The sequence below is a fragment of the Toxotes jaculatrix genome, chromosome 17 (assembly GCF_017976425.1).
Source record: "Toxotes jaculatrix isolate fToxJac2 chromosome 17, fToxJac2.pri, whole genome shotgun sequence".
Lineage (NCBI taxonomy): Eukaryota > Metazoa > Chordata > Actinopteri > Toxotidae > Toxotes > Toxotes jaculatrix.
Genome location: NC_054410.1, coordinates 21,156,705 through 21,176,090, shown reverse-complemented (window position 1 = coordinate 21,176,090; position 19,386 = coordinate 21,156,705). Strand labels below are relative to the sequence as shown.

General features: G+C 42.1%; 1 protein-coding gene across 1 annotated transcript in view; it reads right to left on the bottom strand.

Moving 5' to 3' along the window:
• adck1 (aarF domain containing kinase 1) overlaps window positions 1-19,386 on the bottom strand; it is a 58,063-nt gene that overhangs the window by 36,130 nt on the left and 2,547 nt on the right. The window contains exons 3-4 of the mRNA XM_041060566.1: window positions 18,969-19,052; window positions 440-643 (exon numbers count right to left, since the gene is read on the bottom strand). Of these exons, the coding sequence (XP_040916500.1) occupies window positions 440-643; window positions 18,969-19,052 (288 nt within the window). The remainder of the gene's footprint in view (window positions 1-439; window positions 644-18,968; window positions 19,053-19,386) is intronic.

The window sequence follows — 19,386 nt, the reverse complement described above, 5'->3', positions numbered from 1 at the left end:
ACTTTTGTGCTAGATGTAATAAAATTCCCTCGAGACATTCCTGATACACGAACATACAACTTACACATACAGCAACATACATACATACAGACAACGTACAACAAAACTGGGACAGACTTGAGGTCACAGTGAACAGTGAAGAAATGACCTCTGGCGTTCTGGGCCTGCTGATACCAGTAAAGACATGCAAAGGGGGCAGGGCTCTCCAGTTTTCTGTGGCATTCTTACCCTTACCAGATGTTGGATGTGTAGAACATTAAATGTAAAATAAATCAAAATAATCTATCAAAAGTCCCATTAAGACAATGTTGTTTAGAGAGATTATCACTTCAGTTATTTAGAAGTAAAGACTACCTTGAATGTGGTTTGTCCTCTCCTGTATAATAACAGAATGTAGCCTGTTAACATTATGTCAGAGATCCGGTCTGTTTGCACTTGCCTCCTTGCCGAGGTCTTCTCTGATGACCTGCTGGATCTCCTCCATGCTGCTCTGAGGAGCTCGGCTGTGGAGCACCTTCAGTGTGGATGTGTACTCCTCAGGCAGCAGGTAGTCCAGAGCACCCAGGTGCTGGCCCACCTTGATGAAAGTACCACGGTTGGCACAGCACAAATCTAGAAGACGCTCTGCCGACCGCCGATGCACCTACAGGTGATGGAGTAGAGGAAAAAAAAAAAATAACAAAAAGTCAGGACAGTCGGCTAGAAAAAGACTGAGGCTCATTACAATCCAAATGGCTCGTTACCTTGGAAGAATGAGTGCACAAAGAAAATTTCATGACATTCTGACCTGAGACATCTGATGTGTAATGTTGACATTTTGACCTGAGGCAAAGAGCTGGAGCTAAACCATGTCTATACAAGGCTCCATCCCTCTTTAGACCATGAGCACACTGAGGAAGTCTCACTGCACTCTGCTGACTGACACAGCAAAGGGTCATTTATACAACCAGCAGAGTTTGGTGTGAAACTTTACAGTAATAAATTCACATTCTTCTGCAGTCCTTCCACACCCACATGTCCTTCCATTCACAGCTGATACAATGATAACAGTGAGCTGGGTGGAAATTTGAGAGTTATGGGAAATTACTGGCTGCTATAATAGAATAAGGAAGTGAATCCTTAAGTAGTTTTAATGATTTCATGTCACTTGTGTTTCAACAATAATTACAATTCTTGTAATGTAGAAGGAGCTTCCACTGTTGCAGGGAAGCTGTAAATTAACCAGTTTGTGAATCCCTGGTAAAGGCCTGTTTCCTGTGACATTTACATGATTTTACAGTTTCTGATGAAAAATAAACTCTGTTTTATAAACACACACACAAAATGAAAGTGAGCACTTGAAACCAAGGTCCTTAATCAGATGAGAGACTATGTCTGTGCTGTGTGTGTGTGTGTTGTGTGTGTGGTAGTCCTGTCCCGTCTGTCCTATTTGAACCAGCTGGAAGTGATAATGCTTACAGAGAGCTCCTCTCCTGAGACCAGCACAAATAAAAAGCCGTGAAATTAGCTCCCCTTAACCTCTGTAACCCCACTAGACACACCATGAATACACTCCAGTACACACATACACACACACAGACATGCCATGTTCCCATAGGACAATTTGACATGAGAGTCATCTGGGCAATGATGACCAAGCAATGACTGAAACAAGTCGCCAGAGATTACCAGATGAGCCTTTCTGCTTAAAGATGCACTGGGAACCAGCTTCATAAAAACCATCATTATGCTATCAGTGCCACCTACTCTGTGTCTGACCATATGGAACATAAAAGTTTAAAGCTTTTACTAACACATAATGCATAATGTCTTCTTTCTTGAATCTTATAGTTTTCACACTGTTCTCTGGTTTTAAATAAACAAAACAGACATAATAAAACTCCTCATTCATTCAATTCTGACTGATTTTCATTCTGTCTGGATAAAATCTTATGTTATTTCATAACAGATTCATTTTCATGTTTTCTTATGGTCTTATATGTGTTCTTTTGTAACGCAAATTCAGTACTGATGGCTATTTTATCAAAAATATATTTCCTTATTCATGTTTAACAAAAACTGTTTAAAAAACAAAATTATGCAAAATATTTCTCATACATTTTGTCTTTTGATCTGGAAATGTGCTTAATTTAAGGTTGAAAGTCTGAACTTGAAATCTCAGCAGTGGTCACTGTTTCCATCAAACTGTGTGATCACACTGTACTGCTGTTTAACACAAATCTGCTCTGCAAATTAATAGTTCAAAGAAAATTGTGATTAAAGCCAACAAATGTTGTTCTGGTTGTGTTTTTTTTTTTTTTTTAACTGACGTACAATAGCAGAACACAGCCTGTTCCACTGAACGTCAGGCATTTTAATTTACTTCTGTAGGTCTAAGAATGAACACAATTAGCAATGAGACCAAATGGCATGTTGATACGATTGCACACCTTAAAGTGAATGATACAACAGTATTATAACACGGTTCCATCCAGTTTTGCCATGAACACAGATTATTACAAGCACATGTTTTCTATCCCAATGACATTAAATGAAAAATGTGTGGAAATTGTTAAATTAAAAGTAGCTATAGAACGTAAATCATCAGCACGAGGCCTAATCAATAAGTAATGATAATACCATAAATTTAATAGGTTAGCAATTATTGTTAATTGTAATTATTATTACAAAGAAGTGTTACGGTGACATTCAGGAGATCATTAAATCATTCAATGTTTGATTGTTGCTGTTAACACTGTAATCTGTAAATATGATATGAAACACCTCCAAACAAAACAAAAAAACTTTTTATCCATCACACAAACGGCAGCAATTTCCATCCCGCTGAATGTTTTGTGTTTAACTGCAGAGAAATGCTGAGGGCATTTCCTTGTAGTCTCAGGGTTAAAGCTTTTTTTCAATCCTCTGTCACGCAGATGAAAGGCGTTTAAGTACAGATTTTCAAAATAAATCAATGACTTCAAATCCCTCTCATCAGTTATTATATTTTTAATGTTTTGTATCATTTCTCTCAGCCTGAATCAGGCCTCTGCCTTCAGATCAGGCAGATCACCTGAAGTCATGTCAGATCTATTTCTGGCAGAATGTGTATGGAAGCTGATTACGGGATCTGATCAGAATGAAAATCTGGCATCGGTTTGCCCACGGCTTGTAGCCTAATCATCAGATTCATCATCACTGCTCTCTCCCCTCTCTTCCAGTAATCAGTATGCTTTGTCCAATGGAGGCGGGCTCACAGCTTGAAGATGACATCACCATGGCAATGCTGCTCGCTGACAGCCTGAGGGGAACGCTGCTCTGGGATAGGTTGATGCTGGCCACCACCCACCATCTCCACACATGCGGCGTCCAATCAAATGGACCCTTAGCGAATTAGACACACGGGCTAATTTGTGGTACATCACAGAGACACAGGAGCTCAGTGCAGAATGCCTCTGGGTATCTCTCCACTCATCCTCTTCACACAGTTGGCAAGGACAGTAAATAAAAGGCTGGAGGTGTCTGTGTGTGTATATATGTGTCTTTCTATGTTTGTGTTAGCAAGTGTGTGTGTGTGTGTGTGTGGAGGGTGGTGTGTAATGGATGAGAGAGGGTGAAAGAATGAGGGAATGGAGGCTAGAAAGACAGGAGACAGAAGGACAGAGAGAGGAGGAAGGAAAATGGTTGTAAGGAGTGAAGGAAGGAAGAAAAGATGGGAACCTTGAAATGCTGTTATTATAGTAGTATAACTGGATCAGCTTCTCAGCTGCAGCAGTCTCTTCCAGTTACTTTTCATGCTAAAATGGCAGTTTACAGCTACAGAGTGTAGAAATGCGGAATTGTGTGAGCATATTGTGCGACCATAAACCGTACAAGCAGTTCAACAACAGGCCGAACGAGACGAGCGGGCCTCCATCGAGGGGTGGGGGCTCTTTGGTTGAGCATCAGGTGCAGAAGATCATCCTAACCTTAAAACTAAACCTACAAGACCAAAGCACAGAAACGATACGCCAACATGGCCGTGTGTGGCAGATTTTCCTTCCCTGCCGTTACAGCAGTCATAACGTCAGGTCAGACAGACTCATCTGACCATCTTAAGAAAAGGTCACAGGATTCTCCGAGGTATTAAAACTGATAAAACTGGACTCCGTGAAAAATACAGAGCGCGTGCTGATTGATTCTTCATGGTCGGCCCTGGTGTTTTTCTGATAAAGAGAGTGTACTTGTCAAAGGAGCTGCTGTTCTATTAAAAACATGGAGGAATGGAGCAAACGCCTCTTAAGACACAGTAGAAGCGCAGGTGCTGTGTTTCAGAGTTTCACATCCTCAGTGACTTCGCATTAGAACACTGACTCATTTTGACTCTTAGTTGGACACTGCTGGAGCTAAACGCACCGATGGAGCCCACACACTCCATCAGTGCGTTTAACTGTAGTGAAGTAGCTAGATTAGTCAGAGGAATCACACTGTGCAGGTAAAATCCAGATGAGAATTAAGACACTTTCTTGTACATCATTTAAACTCTGTGTTGTGAGAGGTTGAATCACCAGTCTATGAAAAAATGTACTCTATTGCTGCAAGGAAGAAGAAGAAGAAGGAGAGATGGCCGCCTCTCCTTGGCGCAGTGGTTCAGAGATTGATGGTCACTGTGAAGTAATCACAAGTTTCCCAGGAAATAAAAACACACGGCGTTAAAATGTCCAGGCTGTAATACACAAAGCAAAGCTTGTTTATTTTTACTGACAGCCTGTCGCTGTGATTGTGTGCGTTACTGTGTTTAACTGTGCTGTCTGTACTCTCGCCGCTACTGTTGTGTGCTGTTTCATTTCTTGGATTGTTGCGTGGTTGCTCCACACTGTGCTGCTTAGTTCAGCGCCCGGTCAAAATCAGGATGTCCGGTTTAAATGTCCGGTTTAAATATAGGCTGAATTTCACATCCAGAAATCGGATGCAAAAAAAAAGGCCAGGCAAATATTCAACATTGTTTTTTCATGGGTGTGTGTGTGTGTGTCTGACCCATATGAGACTAAGATACACATATTCATTATCTGTAGCTTGTATTTTGTTGTTGACTGAAGGCTCATGATGTTCTATAAAGCACACTGAAACTTCTCTGTGAATTTCGACGTTGTCATTTACCATTATTGTTTAAAACAATTCATAAGTTGCAATAATATTCCTCTCTGCATCCAGATGGAGTAGCGATGAGGTGATGAGGGAAGGATTTGCGACTCCCACTGGCATAAAAGCAAATAGCATGTTAGACTTTATGAGGTTGGAGCAGGGTTGGAGGATCCTGCAGGGGGAGCTGCAACTAAACCACAGTGGAGAAGTGGGAGAGTGGTAAGAGCTACCACTGTAGCCACATTTATGCATCTCTGCAGGACAGGTTACAAATCTGATTGCGGTCTGTCTTTGTTTAACCAGCTACATGCAAATCAGGGTTGGTCCTCCTCTAGTCCAGAAGGAGCTAGTAATGCTCCTGAAGCTTTTAACAGCCATAAATGTCTAAAGAATAACTTCCACAACTTAGCAGTTTCCATTCACCTGTTTTTATGCAAAATTCAATTTGCTAGTAAAAAAAAAACAGATTGGAAACACTGGAAATTTGAAAATATCGTTAAAAACTGCAAAAGAAAAAGTTTTTACACTTAGCTGAGGAGTAAAACTCGGTACATCGACAAAAACAAAATCTAACTACGTTTCACAAAACCAGGATGCCATATTTGCATGTTTCTGACAGTTTTTGGTCACTTGCTCACTTTGCACTTGATCATATGTGAAGGAATTGCTAGAGCTGTTTTTCCTTGTTATTTTAATGAGACAAAGAACCTTGGCTAATTATGCTATAATAGTAAATGGAGTCCAAGTAAAATCAACATGCAATTAAGTATCAGTTCAGCAATAGATTATGATCTTGATGCATTTCCAGAGCTGGCTTTACAACTATGAACCCAACAACACACAACAACAACAACAACAAAAACAGAGTGAGTATCATTTTTGGTCTGTGTCTCATGTATGTTAGTTTGTTTGTATAATGAGAATAATGAACAGTGCAGCCTCTAGAGGACGCCTCTGGAGCTTTAGAGTTTTAGGCTTCATCTACTTCAGTGGAGAGTTGAAGAGTGATAAAATAAATTCAGGTCTTCTGTTGCTAAAATCTGAATTTACTTGCAGTGTTTTCAACAGTTTGGTGGTTTATCAGCAGCTTCAATCCATAAATATCCTACTCCGCTCTGAAAAAGTGTTATTGTTTCATGAGGACTGTTTCAAAGCGGTGCTTGGCTTCTTGCTCTTTTTGTTTCTCAGTAACTCAGTCTCTCTTTACGTATGTAATTAAAGCGTTGGCCCCGGGGCCAATTCCCTGTAGTGCAGGTCGGTGGACAGCCTTCCGATGCCATTAAGCACAGATGGCAAATTGTTTTCTAGGAATCACTCCTCCCCTCCCTTTGTGCTCTCTGATGGTGTGCAAGTGTTGCAGGGAGAAGTGGGACCATGAAGCCAGCAGATTCCACACAATGGTTAAATCAATGCCACACAGTGTCTCACTGCAGACAGACAGACAGACAGACAGACAGTTTCAATGAGCTCAACCAAACATTTTTGTGAAAACATTCATTTTTGTTTGTTTCTTTTTTTAAGTTTGTTGCTGTTGTTTTTTGTTTGTCTGCTTGTTTTTCTGTATTATTCATTACTTATATTATACTATTACAATACATCTGGGCAACAATTTCTAATGGATTATTAAAGTGCATAAAATACTACTATTGCGACAACTACTGCTACTAATTACAACAATTGTATTATTGTATTGTATTGGATTTCCTTGTTACACCTTTGTTTGTAAAGCATTTTGTTTGGAATTTAGGAACAATTTTAATTTTAAAAAGTCACATTGGAGAATAGAATAAAAGATAATTTCTTAAATATTATTTTAAAGGCACACAGCAATGATTTGATATCTCACTGTCATGATGTTTATCTGTGCAGCAGAGGCTGAGATATTCTGACTTATTGTCCCACCATTTGTCAAGTTAGAAAAACACTGGGTCCAACAATTCCCACAATGCAACTAGCATCTTTCATTATATCGCGCTGTATTCACATTATATTGGATGGATGGTAGAAACAGGGAAGATATCAGCTGATACCTAAAAACAGCTGTGTGATTGCAGAGCTGGTTGTGTGAGGTTTACAAATACTGTATATTGCCAACACTGTATCCATTCAATCTGACTGCTTTCTGACATTTCTGTATTATTAAAGGAACAATCCAACATTTTTTAGAATTTTTGCGTGGGATGAGCAGACCAACACCACTCACCCCTGTGCAATATGTAGGAGACTAAAGCCAGGAGGAAATACAGTGAGTAACCATGTCATGACTCCAGCTTCTAACTTAAAGGATAAGTTCACAATTTTTCAAGACTGCCTTGACAGATGCCTGTCTGTACACTGACATAGTTTTTGCTTGCTATAATTGGTCATTGAAAGATTCCTTCCTTATGAATTTTCAGTGTAAGATATGGGGTCTCTGTTTTGCACAAAATGTTGATTTCTTTAGATAACTATCTACAACAGTAGATAAATAATTATGTCTTATTGTGTAGCCGGAGTCAAAGGTGGGAGTGTCGCGTGCAGCTGGACAGCAGAGAGCAGGGGCCTATACTGGGAGCCCAGCTGCAGTAATTGATTTCTGCTGCCACACCAGAGCTAAATGACTCGGATTAGTGGACTATGAACAAGGCCTATTTATTATTGGGGTGCTCATGATTAGCTCGTTACTCAGCTCACTGAGGCTCATCTAGCTGCCTGTCACAGGGGAGGGGCGGTGGGGGGGTGGGGGGGGGGTGGGGGGGGGGGGGGGGGCAATGTGAGGATGTGTGTGTTTGTCTGCAGATTTAAGCCTGTGTAGTCAAGAGGCCTCGTCTACAAGTATTATAGCAGCGAAGCTTGAGGAGTTAGCAAAGCCATTCACCAAAAAAAAAAAAAAAAAAAATCCTCCAGCATTTAATACAATGATACAGAATGTATCTCATACCTCTGCTGCTCCGCGTATTAAAAATGTCATTTATTTTAACGCAGCCCAACAGCAATACAACAAGATGGGGAAAAATACCCAGCCATTTGTTATCTCTTACAGCCGAGCGTAGACTAAGCCCTTACTGTGCTTCTGTGATGGTGCTGTTTTCTCTCGCTGAGATATGAAAGGAATAGCAAAAAAAAATCTGGGACTCAATGAGAGAACGAGAGGTGGTGGCATTGGGGGTGATATTTCACTGGGAGCCACAGTTAATTTCATGCTCTGCATTTTATTGTCATGCTTCAGTAATTGTGCGCTCAGTGCCACATGAATGGTAGCAACGCTCTACCGCCATGAGCCGGTGGATTCTGGGAGTCGGTATGGATCGGCAAAGACTGTCCTCCTGTAGAGGAACGACCCCACAGGTCGTCTGTGCAAACAGCTTGTTACGACCTATAGTTAGGTTTTATTTTTTAGGTGACCACTAGCAGGAAGTCAGGTGATGAAGTACATATGTGCAACAAACCTAACTTACCTAAGTTTTTGTGCCTAAACCAAAGCAAACCACAACTGTAACAACAAGTTTTTTATTGTTACTATAGCTCCTACAGGTCTTATTATTGTTACCATGACAACAAAGTGTGGCTATGGGTTGTATTTGAAGCTAGAGACAAACGACCAATCTGGTCATTTAGTTTGTGCCGATGGCTGATTTACAATGATATGAAACACAGCAAAGCAAATCCTCACATCTGAGGCAGGAAAAATTTGATAAAGTGTTAATGGTTTTAGCAAAACTGACTAAATATTAACTTTCAGTCAAACAACCAAGTTAACTGTTTCAGCGCAGCATCAATTAACAGATGACTATTGTCTTGGATACCACTAAAGTTATGATGCTTCAGAATTTCCTCCTGCGTTGTCTTTTGTCCTGCTACAGTTGATAAGCTGGCCTAGTTTTTACTCTGAAAAGCCTTAACAAATGGAAATCTGGTGATTCCACTAACCTTTGAAATTGAAAAAGCCACCCTGAGGCCTATTTTGTCATGCATTTGGAATAATTACAGTATCTGCAAACCTTTTAATTCTCTACCCAAACACCAGGCTGAGACTCACTATGTTCACTTTCTTCTCATTTTCATTCCAGACAGAAAATCAGACGATTCCTCGACTAAAATGAAAGTCAGTGAAGATAGAAACTTAAACCTGCTCTCTGTCTGGCATTAGGCCTAATTCCTTTCCTGGACATCAGTCCTCAGTGCTTTATTTCATACGCTCAATGAATTTAGTGGAAATGTGTGGTATTCCATCCCTGATGCAGTTGTTGTGGAATTCCTGAGGAGAGTAAAGCCTGATGCCAGAGCTCCAGTGAGCATGTTAAAGATTTTGTGCAGCAGTGTGCATTGTTTGCCTGCTACAGCAGTAACATACAGTCCATGTTGTGGAGGGGGTGGGTGGGGGGGGGGGGGGGGGGGGGTTGCAGTGCTGGCTTGTTGCTGACAAAGCTAAAACGATTAATAGGCTGAAGTGATTAGATGACTTACAGACAAATTTATTTTCCAAATGATTTGTTCGGCTGTACTTGTGTAAAATGTTCTGGGATCTGAGCTCCACTCCTCCTCAGCAGTCCGACGTGTGAGGAGTAACATGACAACACACTTATTCTCTGGGAGCTGGTTGGTGCAGATAAAGCAAGTTGTGGATTCAACTACACCTTTCAGAAGTGGTGCAAATGATTTGCAGAGTTGATAATAAACTAATACACAGAACAGCAGGTATATCATTAAGAGTGACACATCAAAATCATTTTAAAGCTTTGTTAGATTTCATAATACTGGAGACTTCTGACACCTGGCAGCTTCACAGTAAACTGGACTTGCTTTACATGATTTTGTCCATTCTATTTATATCAGTGAATGTAGGCTAAATAACAGGAACACCTCTATCTATAATACAGTCCCACAGCACCACAAACACACCCAGTCCAGTACGGTGTTCCAGCACAAACAGGAGAACACACAAACCACCGCTCCATGGCTTGAATGGTCATTACCACCAGTTTACCACAATGACACTCATTCTAACCTGAACCCTAAAACCAAGTCAAAACCCTCAGATTCGTATCGATTCCAACATTTTGGTCCTCACAAAGCTGTCGGACCCCACAAGTACAGTTGGCATTGTGTTTATGTTGACTTTGTCTATAGATTTCAGCAACCAGCTTGCAATTACATCTTGTCAACAATAGTATAGTGTGACCAAATTTATGTCTTGGCTCCATTTCTCATCCACTCAAATGTCTGACACCCAACATACACGTAAATGAGATTAACTAGATTGTCATAAACACACTGTCTTTCTGATAAATAAGCCCAATAAACAAAACAGGTCCAGATGCAAAAAAAAAAAAAAAACCCTTATTAAGTCCAGCAGTCATCTCTAAGATATCTGTGATGAAACAAAATACTGATTATAAAATAATGATTTACAGCTGCACAGAATCAGGCTGTAACTAAAGATGGAGGTGATTCTTAACTTGCTGTCTGTTGATATTTGGCCAGACTTTGCTTTTGGTGTGAGAGAAAAATACAAAAAGTAATTTTTTTAGGATGTTAAATATATTTTTCCTGTTTACAGCTGTCTCCAAATTTATTTCAGTTATTATGCTTCAAGTAAGCACAGTCTAAGGAACAACAAAACAGCATAGAAATTACCTTTTATGTTGAACAATTCTGTGGCACCACAGTACAGTAAATGCATCATCTGCTTTTTGTGGCAGTGTTTGCCACAGGCTGTGCAAAAACATGTTGAATAAGCTATATGGAGGTGCAATAATGTCTACTGGCTGAAAAATACAAGCTGCTCTCTGTTTTTATTTTTTTATTAATGACACATCATGTTTGAGTGTACACTGCCTGAAAAACATACAACATTCAAATCTCATGCTCTGCGGCACTGTGCCAGCTGCCGTTTGACTCCTTTGCCCTGGGTGGCACAGAAACAACAGCAGTGAGAAACGGAGTACTTGTGCTGCTGCTGCTGCTGGAGATCAGCTTGTCAGCAATGATCTAACTTCAGCAGGCAGCTGGGAAGCAAATGTTAAATGTTGCCTGCTCTTCATATCCCTCAAGGATTTTCCCACCTCAGACTTGTTTGGTTGATAAGCCGCTGCCACGAGCTCAACAAGGTCAGCAATTATCTTAGCCCCACCCCAGTATTTATACAGTGTGCCCCTCAGAAGAGCTGGAACTTGAGGAGTGGCGGTGGGCACTTATCTGAGCACTGAACACTGTCGCTTTTTCCTGTGGGAAAACAGCAGTGCTGATACACTGTGGGATGCAGTCAGCGCTGACATCTGCTGGTGGAAAGATGAAGAGCATGCCTGTCTAATATTAGATTCAGTAGAGTCGTTGAGTTAGCGCATGTTAGAGCTCATTTAGGCCGGGGACTTTGTTTCATGTCACCCAACTCCTGATCAAATATCCCAATGAATGGATCTGAAGACCCATTCATTCATTTTTTACTATTTATCAGTCAGTTTATCACAGTGACAGTAGGTTAAGTGGGGTTTTGTCCAGATGTTCCTCTTCCCAGCAACATCTTTCAGCTCCTCCTAGGGGATCTCAATGCAGTCCTAAACTAGATGAGATATAAAATCTCTCCAGAGTGTTGTGGGTCTACTCTGAGATATCCAACCAATTGGACGTCCCCTGAAAACCTCCACAGGGAGGCGCCCCAAAGTCTTCCTCATCAGATGCCAAAACTATCTCAGCTGGCATGTCGGCATGGCAAGTAGGCATGAAGAAGCAGCAAAATTCCTCAAGATATCTGAGCTCCTACAGAGAAAACTAATTTTGACATCTCATTTCAGTCACTAACCAAAGCTTGTGACCATAGGTGAAGGTTGGTATTTGCCCTCAGGCTCAACTCCCTCTTCATCATAATGGACAGTACAACTCCTGCACTACTAGTGACAATGCACTAATCTACCTGTCGATCACATGACCCATTTTACCCTCACTTGTGAAAAAGAGAGACACTTGAACTCCCTCACGTGGGGCTGCAATTCAAGTCCCAATCCAAAGGGAACAGTCCACCGTCTTCCAGCAGAGAACCATGGTTTCGGACTTGGAGATGCTAACTCTCATTCCCATAGCTATACACTTGGCCGCAAACCAAAAACGTACATGTTGAAGGTCAAGGCCATCATCTGCAAAAAGCACAGAAGACATTCTGGAATTCCCAAACTGGACAGTCTCCCTTTAGTGGCTGCACCCTGAAATCCTGTCAGTGAATCCAAAGACCAACCAGTTCTGAAAATATTTGTTTCAAGACAGCAAAGGAACAGTTAGGACAGCTAAAAATACAATTAGGTGGATATGAACAAGCAGTATCACAGTGATCTCGCAACTCATGTGACTGTGAATATTTTACCATCACGGAACTGGGTGGCCTGAGGTTTGATCCCAGGAAAAGATGTAATGTTTCTCAACTGTCCCTGAGAAGGCACTCAGCTCCCCCCCAACCTGTTCACACACTCCATGGATAAGTGAGTCAGCTAAATGATAGATATGCAAAATGAAAATATAGCACTCATTGTCACAGTAGCTGATGCAGGGAAGATTTTTCCTCTGGTTAGAAGTCACTAATCAGGCAGATGCTTTGATTTCCTTCCCCACTGTGCTTTCATATTACTATGACAACCTCAGACACATTCACTGTAATAGGGGTAAAAGACAACTCTTTATCTCCAACCTTGGGGTGGTGTTGAAAGAGAATTTGCATGATACTGTGCAGATGTGCCGAGTGAATCAGCGTTTTGTTCTCCCTTTCATCTTAGCCATAAAAAGCCACCTTCAAAATGGCTGCTTCCCCAAATCAGCTCTACGCTTCTCATGCAGCCGAGGAAGCAAAGGGATCATTAGACATCAGTGTGTGTTTGTCCTCGCTGTCACCATTTCATCATCTTCCCCTTCTCCTCCCCCTCATCCTCCTCTTTTCACCCCAACCCGTAAAATAACCTTGTGACTTATGGTGCGCACTCATCTCTTCTGGGCTGCTTTCAGTCTGCCTCACAATAAAAGACTCAGTCTATCTGTTCTGAGGTAATACTGGTGTTAACGAGTGCATCATTTACAAAACAAGGTAAATACCAGCATCAGTGCTAAACAAGGTTTTGTGGACAATGCATGTAAATATCTGATCTGGTGTAGTGATCCAACCAAACTCAGCAAAGATCATCTAACCTAAAGTCGATACAGGTAGAAATACTGATCAAATGACTCAAATGTATAGAAGTACAAATGCATATATTAAATAAATCAGCATGGTGGCTTGACCTAACCATGGGCCTAACCTAACCCAGGCACTACAGTGTTCCCTGGTCAAGAAGCTGCAGGTTCAGAGCTGGACTGAATTATGCCTCTCTCTTTGTGTCCATTCCTCTTTGATTTCTCTGTTCTTCTGATCAACTTTTCCTTTGTAAACTCAGACGACAAGAAGATTCTCGTTGCATTAGCAATGACGTTCACACATGTTCTGACATGACTTTGGTGAGGGCTTAAAAATGAAGCCCAGTAGTGGAGGGGCTTTAAGCAGAGAGTGAACCACCATCACTTGCTTTACAGCCAGGTTACAGACAGTTTTTTTTGAGGAAACGTCAGTCAGGCATTAGGGAGACTGACAGGCATGAAATGCAGACCAAGGGGAAAAATATATATATGTGGGAAATACCATTAGATACCATTATGACAGCCACTAGCTTTACCCAAGGTCATAAAAAATACTGCTTTGTATGCAATGGGATGGGCTCTGTCTGAATCAACAGGAGATGGAACTGACATTCCAATTATTAATTTTGATATTTAGAGGTATTATATCAAGTTTGTCTTTCTTTTGGGGCATTTTAAACGTCTATATTTGATGAACCCGACCCCCAACCTTGCCCATTAGCCTTAGCTGGGGCCATCATACATTATATAAATGAGTTAGGTTGGCTACATGTAATTTTTCCAATCATCTAGAGCTTGTAATGAGATGTTAAGAGTTGAGAAGCCTGAACCTGTGGGGGGTGGGGAGAAAAACGAAAGAGAGGCATTTAGAATTGCATAATCAGTCCAGAGATAAGGACCTATCTCCTTCACCCAGCACGCTCCCGTGTTTGCTTGGTTTCTGTTGATGTGCATTTTAATTTCTCTCTTTCTTTTGTCTTTTAATCTGTCTCATCAGCACAGGACTGGAGAGGGCGTCTGGAAAGACGAAAAAAGAGAATGAGACAGATAGAAGTAGAACTGAGAGTTAATAATTAATAGTAATAACAGGATGTATCAACACTGGGGATTTAAATCGCAGGAATATGATATTTTAGACTTTTTAACATGACTCATGAGTATGCAGACAACAAGCTGCATGGCTGTGCTCTGTGGAAATGAAAAACTACATTTTTCAGTTTCAGTTTCATCTCCACTGCATGATACTAAAGCAAATGTCCAGCAAGAGCAAAATGTGCTGCTCATTGGTGCGTCAGATGCAGCCTGCATGAGAAATGAACTGTAAAACACCTACTCTAACTACCTTATATTTATGGATATTTATAAGAGAAATGTGACATTCATGAACTGTCACCGGGCGCCCACTGCTCTGAGCTATACAGTCCTTGTTCACAAGAGGCTGCATTGGTGGAGGTGTGTTGTTTCAGATACAGAGGTTTGAGTTTGAAAACTTAAACAGCACGGCACTGTGCAGTGGTTTGTATCAGAAAAAACTGTACAACTCTGGCAATCATTTTGTCTTTAAGTTCAATATACAGAGTAATTTAACAGGCCAAATGCACCATCAGATAATGATAGCTTATGGCAAACGTTCCAACTTTTCAGCCGAACAATCCTGTATTGTATCCTGTATGTCTTAAGCTCCTCCAATGCTGTGGATCATAGGTCATTCACACATGTAGGCTCAGCAGCTGGGACAGTAGCAGTGTGTAGCCTGTCTGCTACAAAGTCTTAACAGGCACCTTAGTGGCAAAGGGGAAAACTGAGCAATGCTCAACATTGTGCGAGTGTCCTCTGACGCAACGGGCCGACAGCAAGGCGAGAGCCAATCACCCCCCATTTCATTGCCCACAGAAACAGAAACAAAGAGCTGTTCAGTATTCCGCCCCACTAATGGAACAGGAATCGCTTCCAGGGCAGATACAGGGACATGGGGACAATCTGTGCAACACTGTGCTTAGATGGTGCCATCATCAGAAAACAAATGTCCGGTCAGACGTAAATGATAGGCTGCAGGCAACATACCCACCAAACTACAGATTCTTGACAGCCCAGAGACGGCACACTGTATGATGTAAGATTGTAGCATTATAGGCTCTTTAGTTGGAAGTATGACCTTTGAGTACTTTCTAGTTTGAAATGGGTCAGTTCGTGTTTATTTCTATTTTTTATTATTGTGACCATAAACATTTGGTTCATAACAGCTGTCTTTGGTAAAGTGTCATCTTGCCCAGACCAATGAAACCGGGGGGGGCACTCCTGGAGCCAGACTTGTAATGGGAGTTTGCCAGCCAGCATCCAGTGGCCTGGACTTGACCCATAGGGCCGCCACCCTGCAGGGACAGAAATTGGGATCGGGTGCTATGTAAGCCAGGTGGCAGACAAGGGCGAGGAACTGGGTGTGTCGAAGTCTGACATCCAAACTAGACACTGGTTTGGACTCACCTCCACGCACAGCAGTGGCTGTGGAACCAAACTCAGCTAGACTCTCTCGTTTCCGCAGTTGCCCACTGTGTGAGGCCCCAGGCCCACCACAATTTCTTAGAGCCCAAGGCCATGTCATCAAATGACTTCATGTGGACTATATGTGGAACTATATGTGTGCTATCATTGAATGAAGACTTACAGGAGTCAGTAAACAAAAAGTAATTGGCAAAGAAGAAAGTGCATTTTCTCTCATAAGGAAATGTCAGACACCGAATATCATGATGAAGAGCTCACACAAGAAGACAATTACACTTTCTACAGAACGACTGTTTTATCAGATCAGTTTGGGGCCAAAGTTTATGGAGGAGGAAATTGTGCTGTGGCGAGCAGAGTGAGTCAGAAAACAGGGCACGACCACTGGACCCGGCCACTACATCATCAGATCAACAAGAACACCAGCGTCTGGGACCAGCAGATGACAGCTGCTGGAGAGACGACATACAGGCCAATCTGAAGAGCTCTGCATGAAACTGTCAAGCACACAACAGATCATTCTTATTTGTTATTAAGGGTTTGCTACATGTGTCACAGAGGAGTTTAGTGCACTGTGGAGCCACAGAGTAATCCTGAGGTCGAGAGAAATCACAGCACACCTCACTGGCTGCAGAGGACAAAAAGCAGCCCATCTGTTCTCTCATTGCAGGCCGTGTTCCTCTGCTCATTTGGCAGAGTTTAGTGTTCTCCCATGTCTGCTCTGCGATCCACTCTAATTGGCTGTGAATGGCCCCTCGGTTCACTCAGGGCAGCCTTTGATGAGCCTGGAAGACTGGCTGCCTGAGTGGCTTCTGAGTGAAGCTCTTCACGAGATTGTAAAAGCGGAGCGGCCGCTCCGCCGAGAGGCCAACACGGGGCGACACGCTAACAACGAGAAAGATGAGACGCAGAAATAAGAGCTCATTAACTGTGCAGTCAAATGTGCCCCTCGTGACGGGAAATAAACATGCAGTTGGAGGTTAGAGGGCACTGACGTGATGACTCCATCTGACACAAAGGCTTTTAATATTGCGTCATTTTAAAGCCTGTGGCTGGTGCCAGTTCATAAGATCCACCTAGCTCAAACTAATACAGTATAATGTAATCCAAGCCAACAGGCATGAAATAAATCCCACCTTCATGAAGGCTCGAATGTTTATGTCAGCTCTGCTGACACATGATGACACTCACCACAGATCTGTGTATAAGCTCCAGCTAGATCCACAGCGTATCACTGGTCCAGTCGAATCGTCTTGCACGGAGCAAACGCAGGACAGGCATGTCCCAGAACAGCAGGCTATAAACTTTAACAGAGCTAGTCTTATCTGAAAACGGCCTGAGTGCAAAGACACAATGGAAACAGAGAAGGTTAATGGAAAAGGGGGGCAGAGAAAATGCCACTCGCCCTGTGTCCTCAGCCTGGTTCACTCTGATCCTGTGCTCAGCTCCAGGGCTCAGTGCTAACAAAGTTTGCTAAACTACCTGTGAAGCAGATGTTGATAAGACATTCTCTTGTGCTGTCCAGTGCTGTCGCCCCTTCAGATGACTGCAATGGCAGCAGGCAGTCAGGAGAGAAGCTCCACAGTGTGTTAGGAATATATGTCTGAACTACGACCAGGAAGAACACTGGTTCAGCTGCTACAGAGCAAACACCAAATCATACATAAAACATCAGGTGATGATTACTTAGGCCTTTGTTATACATGTAATGGTTAGTGTCAACTCATCCCCACAGCATCCATCATATGGAAAGAACTGGAATCAGCCTGTAGTCAGTGTTTTGTCCTCCCTGTCAGTGATTTGTTGTCTCACCTTCTTGTCCTCTCCTTAGACAGAGAAATTACACTGCAGGAAAAAAAAAACCCAGCAGCATAAAGATGCTAAACAAGTATAAAGCCGCTGAACTGTCGCATCACCTCTATGACTTCATAATAATTAGGTGGCGAGCCTCCTCTCTGTATTAAATCAGCACCGTGCATTAATTCTAATCAGCATGTGTAGCCAGGCTTGACCAGCAGGGCCCGGGGGGCTGTACAGAGTACACACACACACACAGACACACACAGACACACACACACACACACACACACACACACACACACACACACACAGAAGGCAGGCCACGCTGAACCATGCTCTTCAAGGTTCAGTGCAGCTCTCTTGCTGCAGCGGAGCACTTTTTGTCAGAGCAGGTGGTCTCTGACCTTTGCAGCGGCGGTCTCCTGAGTGAACCTGACTGAGCTGTGGCCTTTAAACAAACACCAGCACAAATCACTCAATGTATATCAGCTGACATTTACTGTTATTACCTTTAACCTACAAGAAGGGATTCTGCTACAAATATGATCCAGTTTAGTGGATTTGACTGAATGAACATGTAACCTGACACTGGGGCAGGTATGCTGCTCAACAGTCTCCTGTCTACTCACTGTTAATTTCAAATCTAAAACCACATATCAGGGTTCATTTGATGGTTTATTGCCAGTTCCTCCCTTTGAACTGATCACTTAAGATGCTAAATGTATTAAGGCAGTTACTGCAGGTGGAAGTGTTTGTGGTGAAATGTCAGACTATTGGTTGGAGATTGGATTGTAAAAGCAAAATGACAACACAAAGCAGTTTAGGGTAATAAAAAAAAAAAATCAGAGAGCACAAGATCAGAGGCTTTTGGATATCAGCCTTATTTTTCTGTTTGCTGATCACTCTCCAACCACATCAGAGCTGTATCAGAGCTGTATCTGAGCTGTGTAAATTTACTGCCAAGCAAACCAAACAATTCCTGCTGCTGCTTCACAATCGAAAGAGTTCGATCTGTGAACTAGTGGGTGCTTTTATTGTGAAGTTGCTACAGGAAATGCAATGTATTTGTCACTGAGTTAATAGACTTTGTTCAATAAAAACTGGTCTATACAATCAGGTATGAACACAGGCTGCACTGTTCTGTAAACAGGGAGGAAGAGACATCCACAGTGAGGTGTTAGAGCTCCAGTTTGTGCAGCACAGCACCAGAGTTTACAGATAAAATCAGTCAGTTTCAGCTTAGGTACATCTCACATTACAGCTCCTTATTTCACTCCTTTCAACCTGTGGAAAAAACACTGAGCATACATCTAACTCATCATCAAGGTAAACAACTCCTTTCACCTCGCTGTGCTGTGGAAAGTACACCACGAATGGCTGCAGCTGCTTGTATCCCCACCCCGTATGTAAAAACGCCATAAGTGTTTCTCTACCTTGGACTTGAGGGCCCAGTATTCCTCGGTGCCGTGCTCCACATGTTTGAAAGCCGTCAGATAGTCGTAGCTGATGACCGCCGTCTGCAGACAAACACAACCACAATGTGTGAGGAACTGAGGGGTCAGCAGGAAAGTTGTACTCCTGCACAATCAATCATTAAATAAGCAAATACATTTAAGTTTGAAGCCTCAACTTTATAAAATGATCAGCTAGAAAGTTGAATTATTGAATTAATGACTGGGATGACTTAGCTCAACTAAACAACAAAGCAGAAGCTGTATTACTTGTTCACTGAGACGTCCAGTCACCCACAGTATCTGACGCACGTTTCAAGTCTAAGCTGCAGCTGAATCCAGTGGGAACTGGACAAACTGGAAATTGGTGACAAGTGATGATACAAAACTTCTAATGATC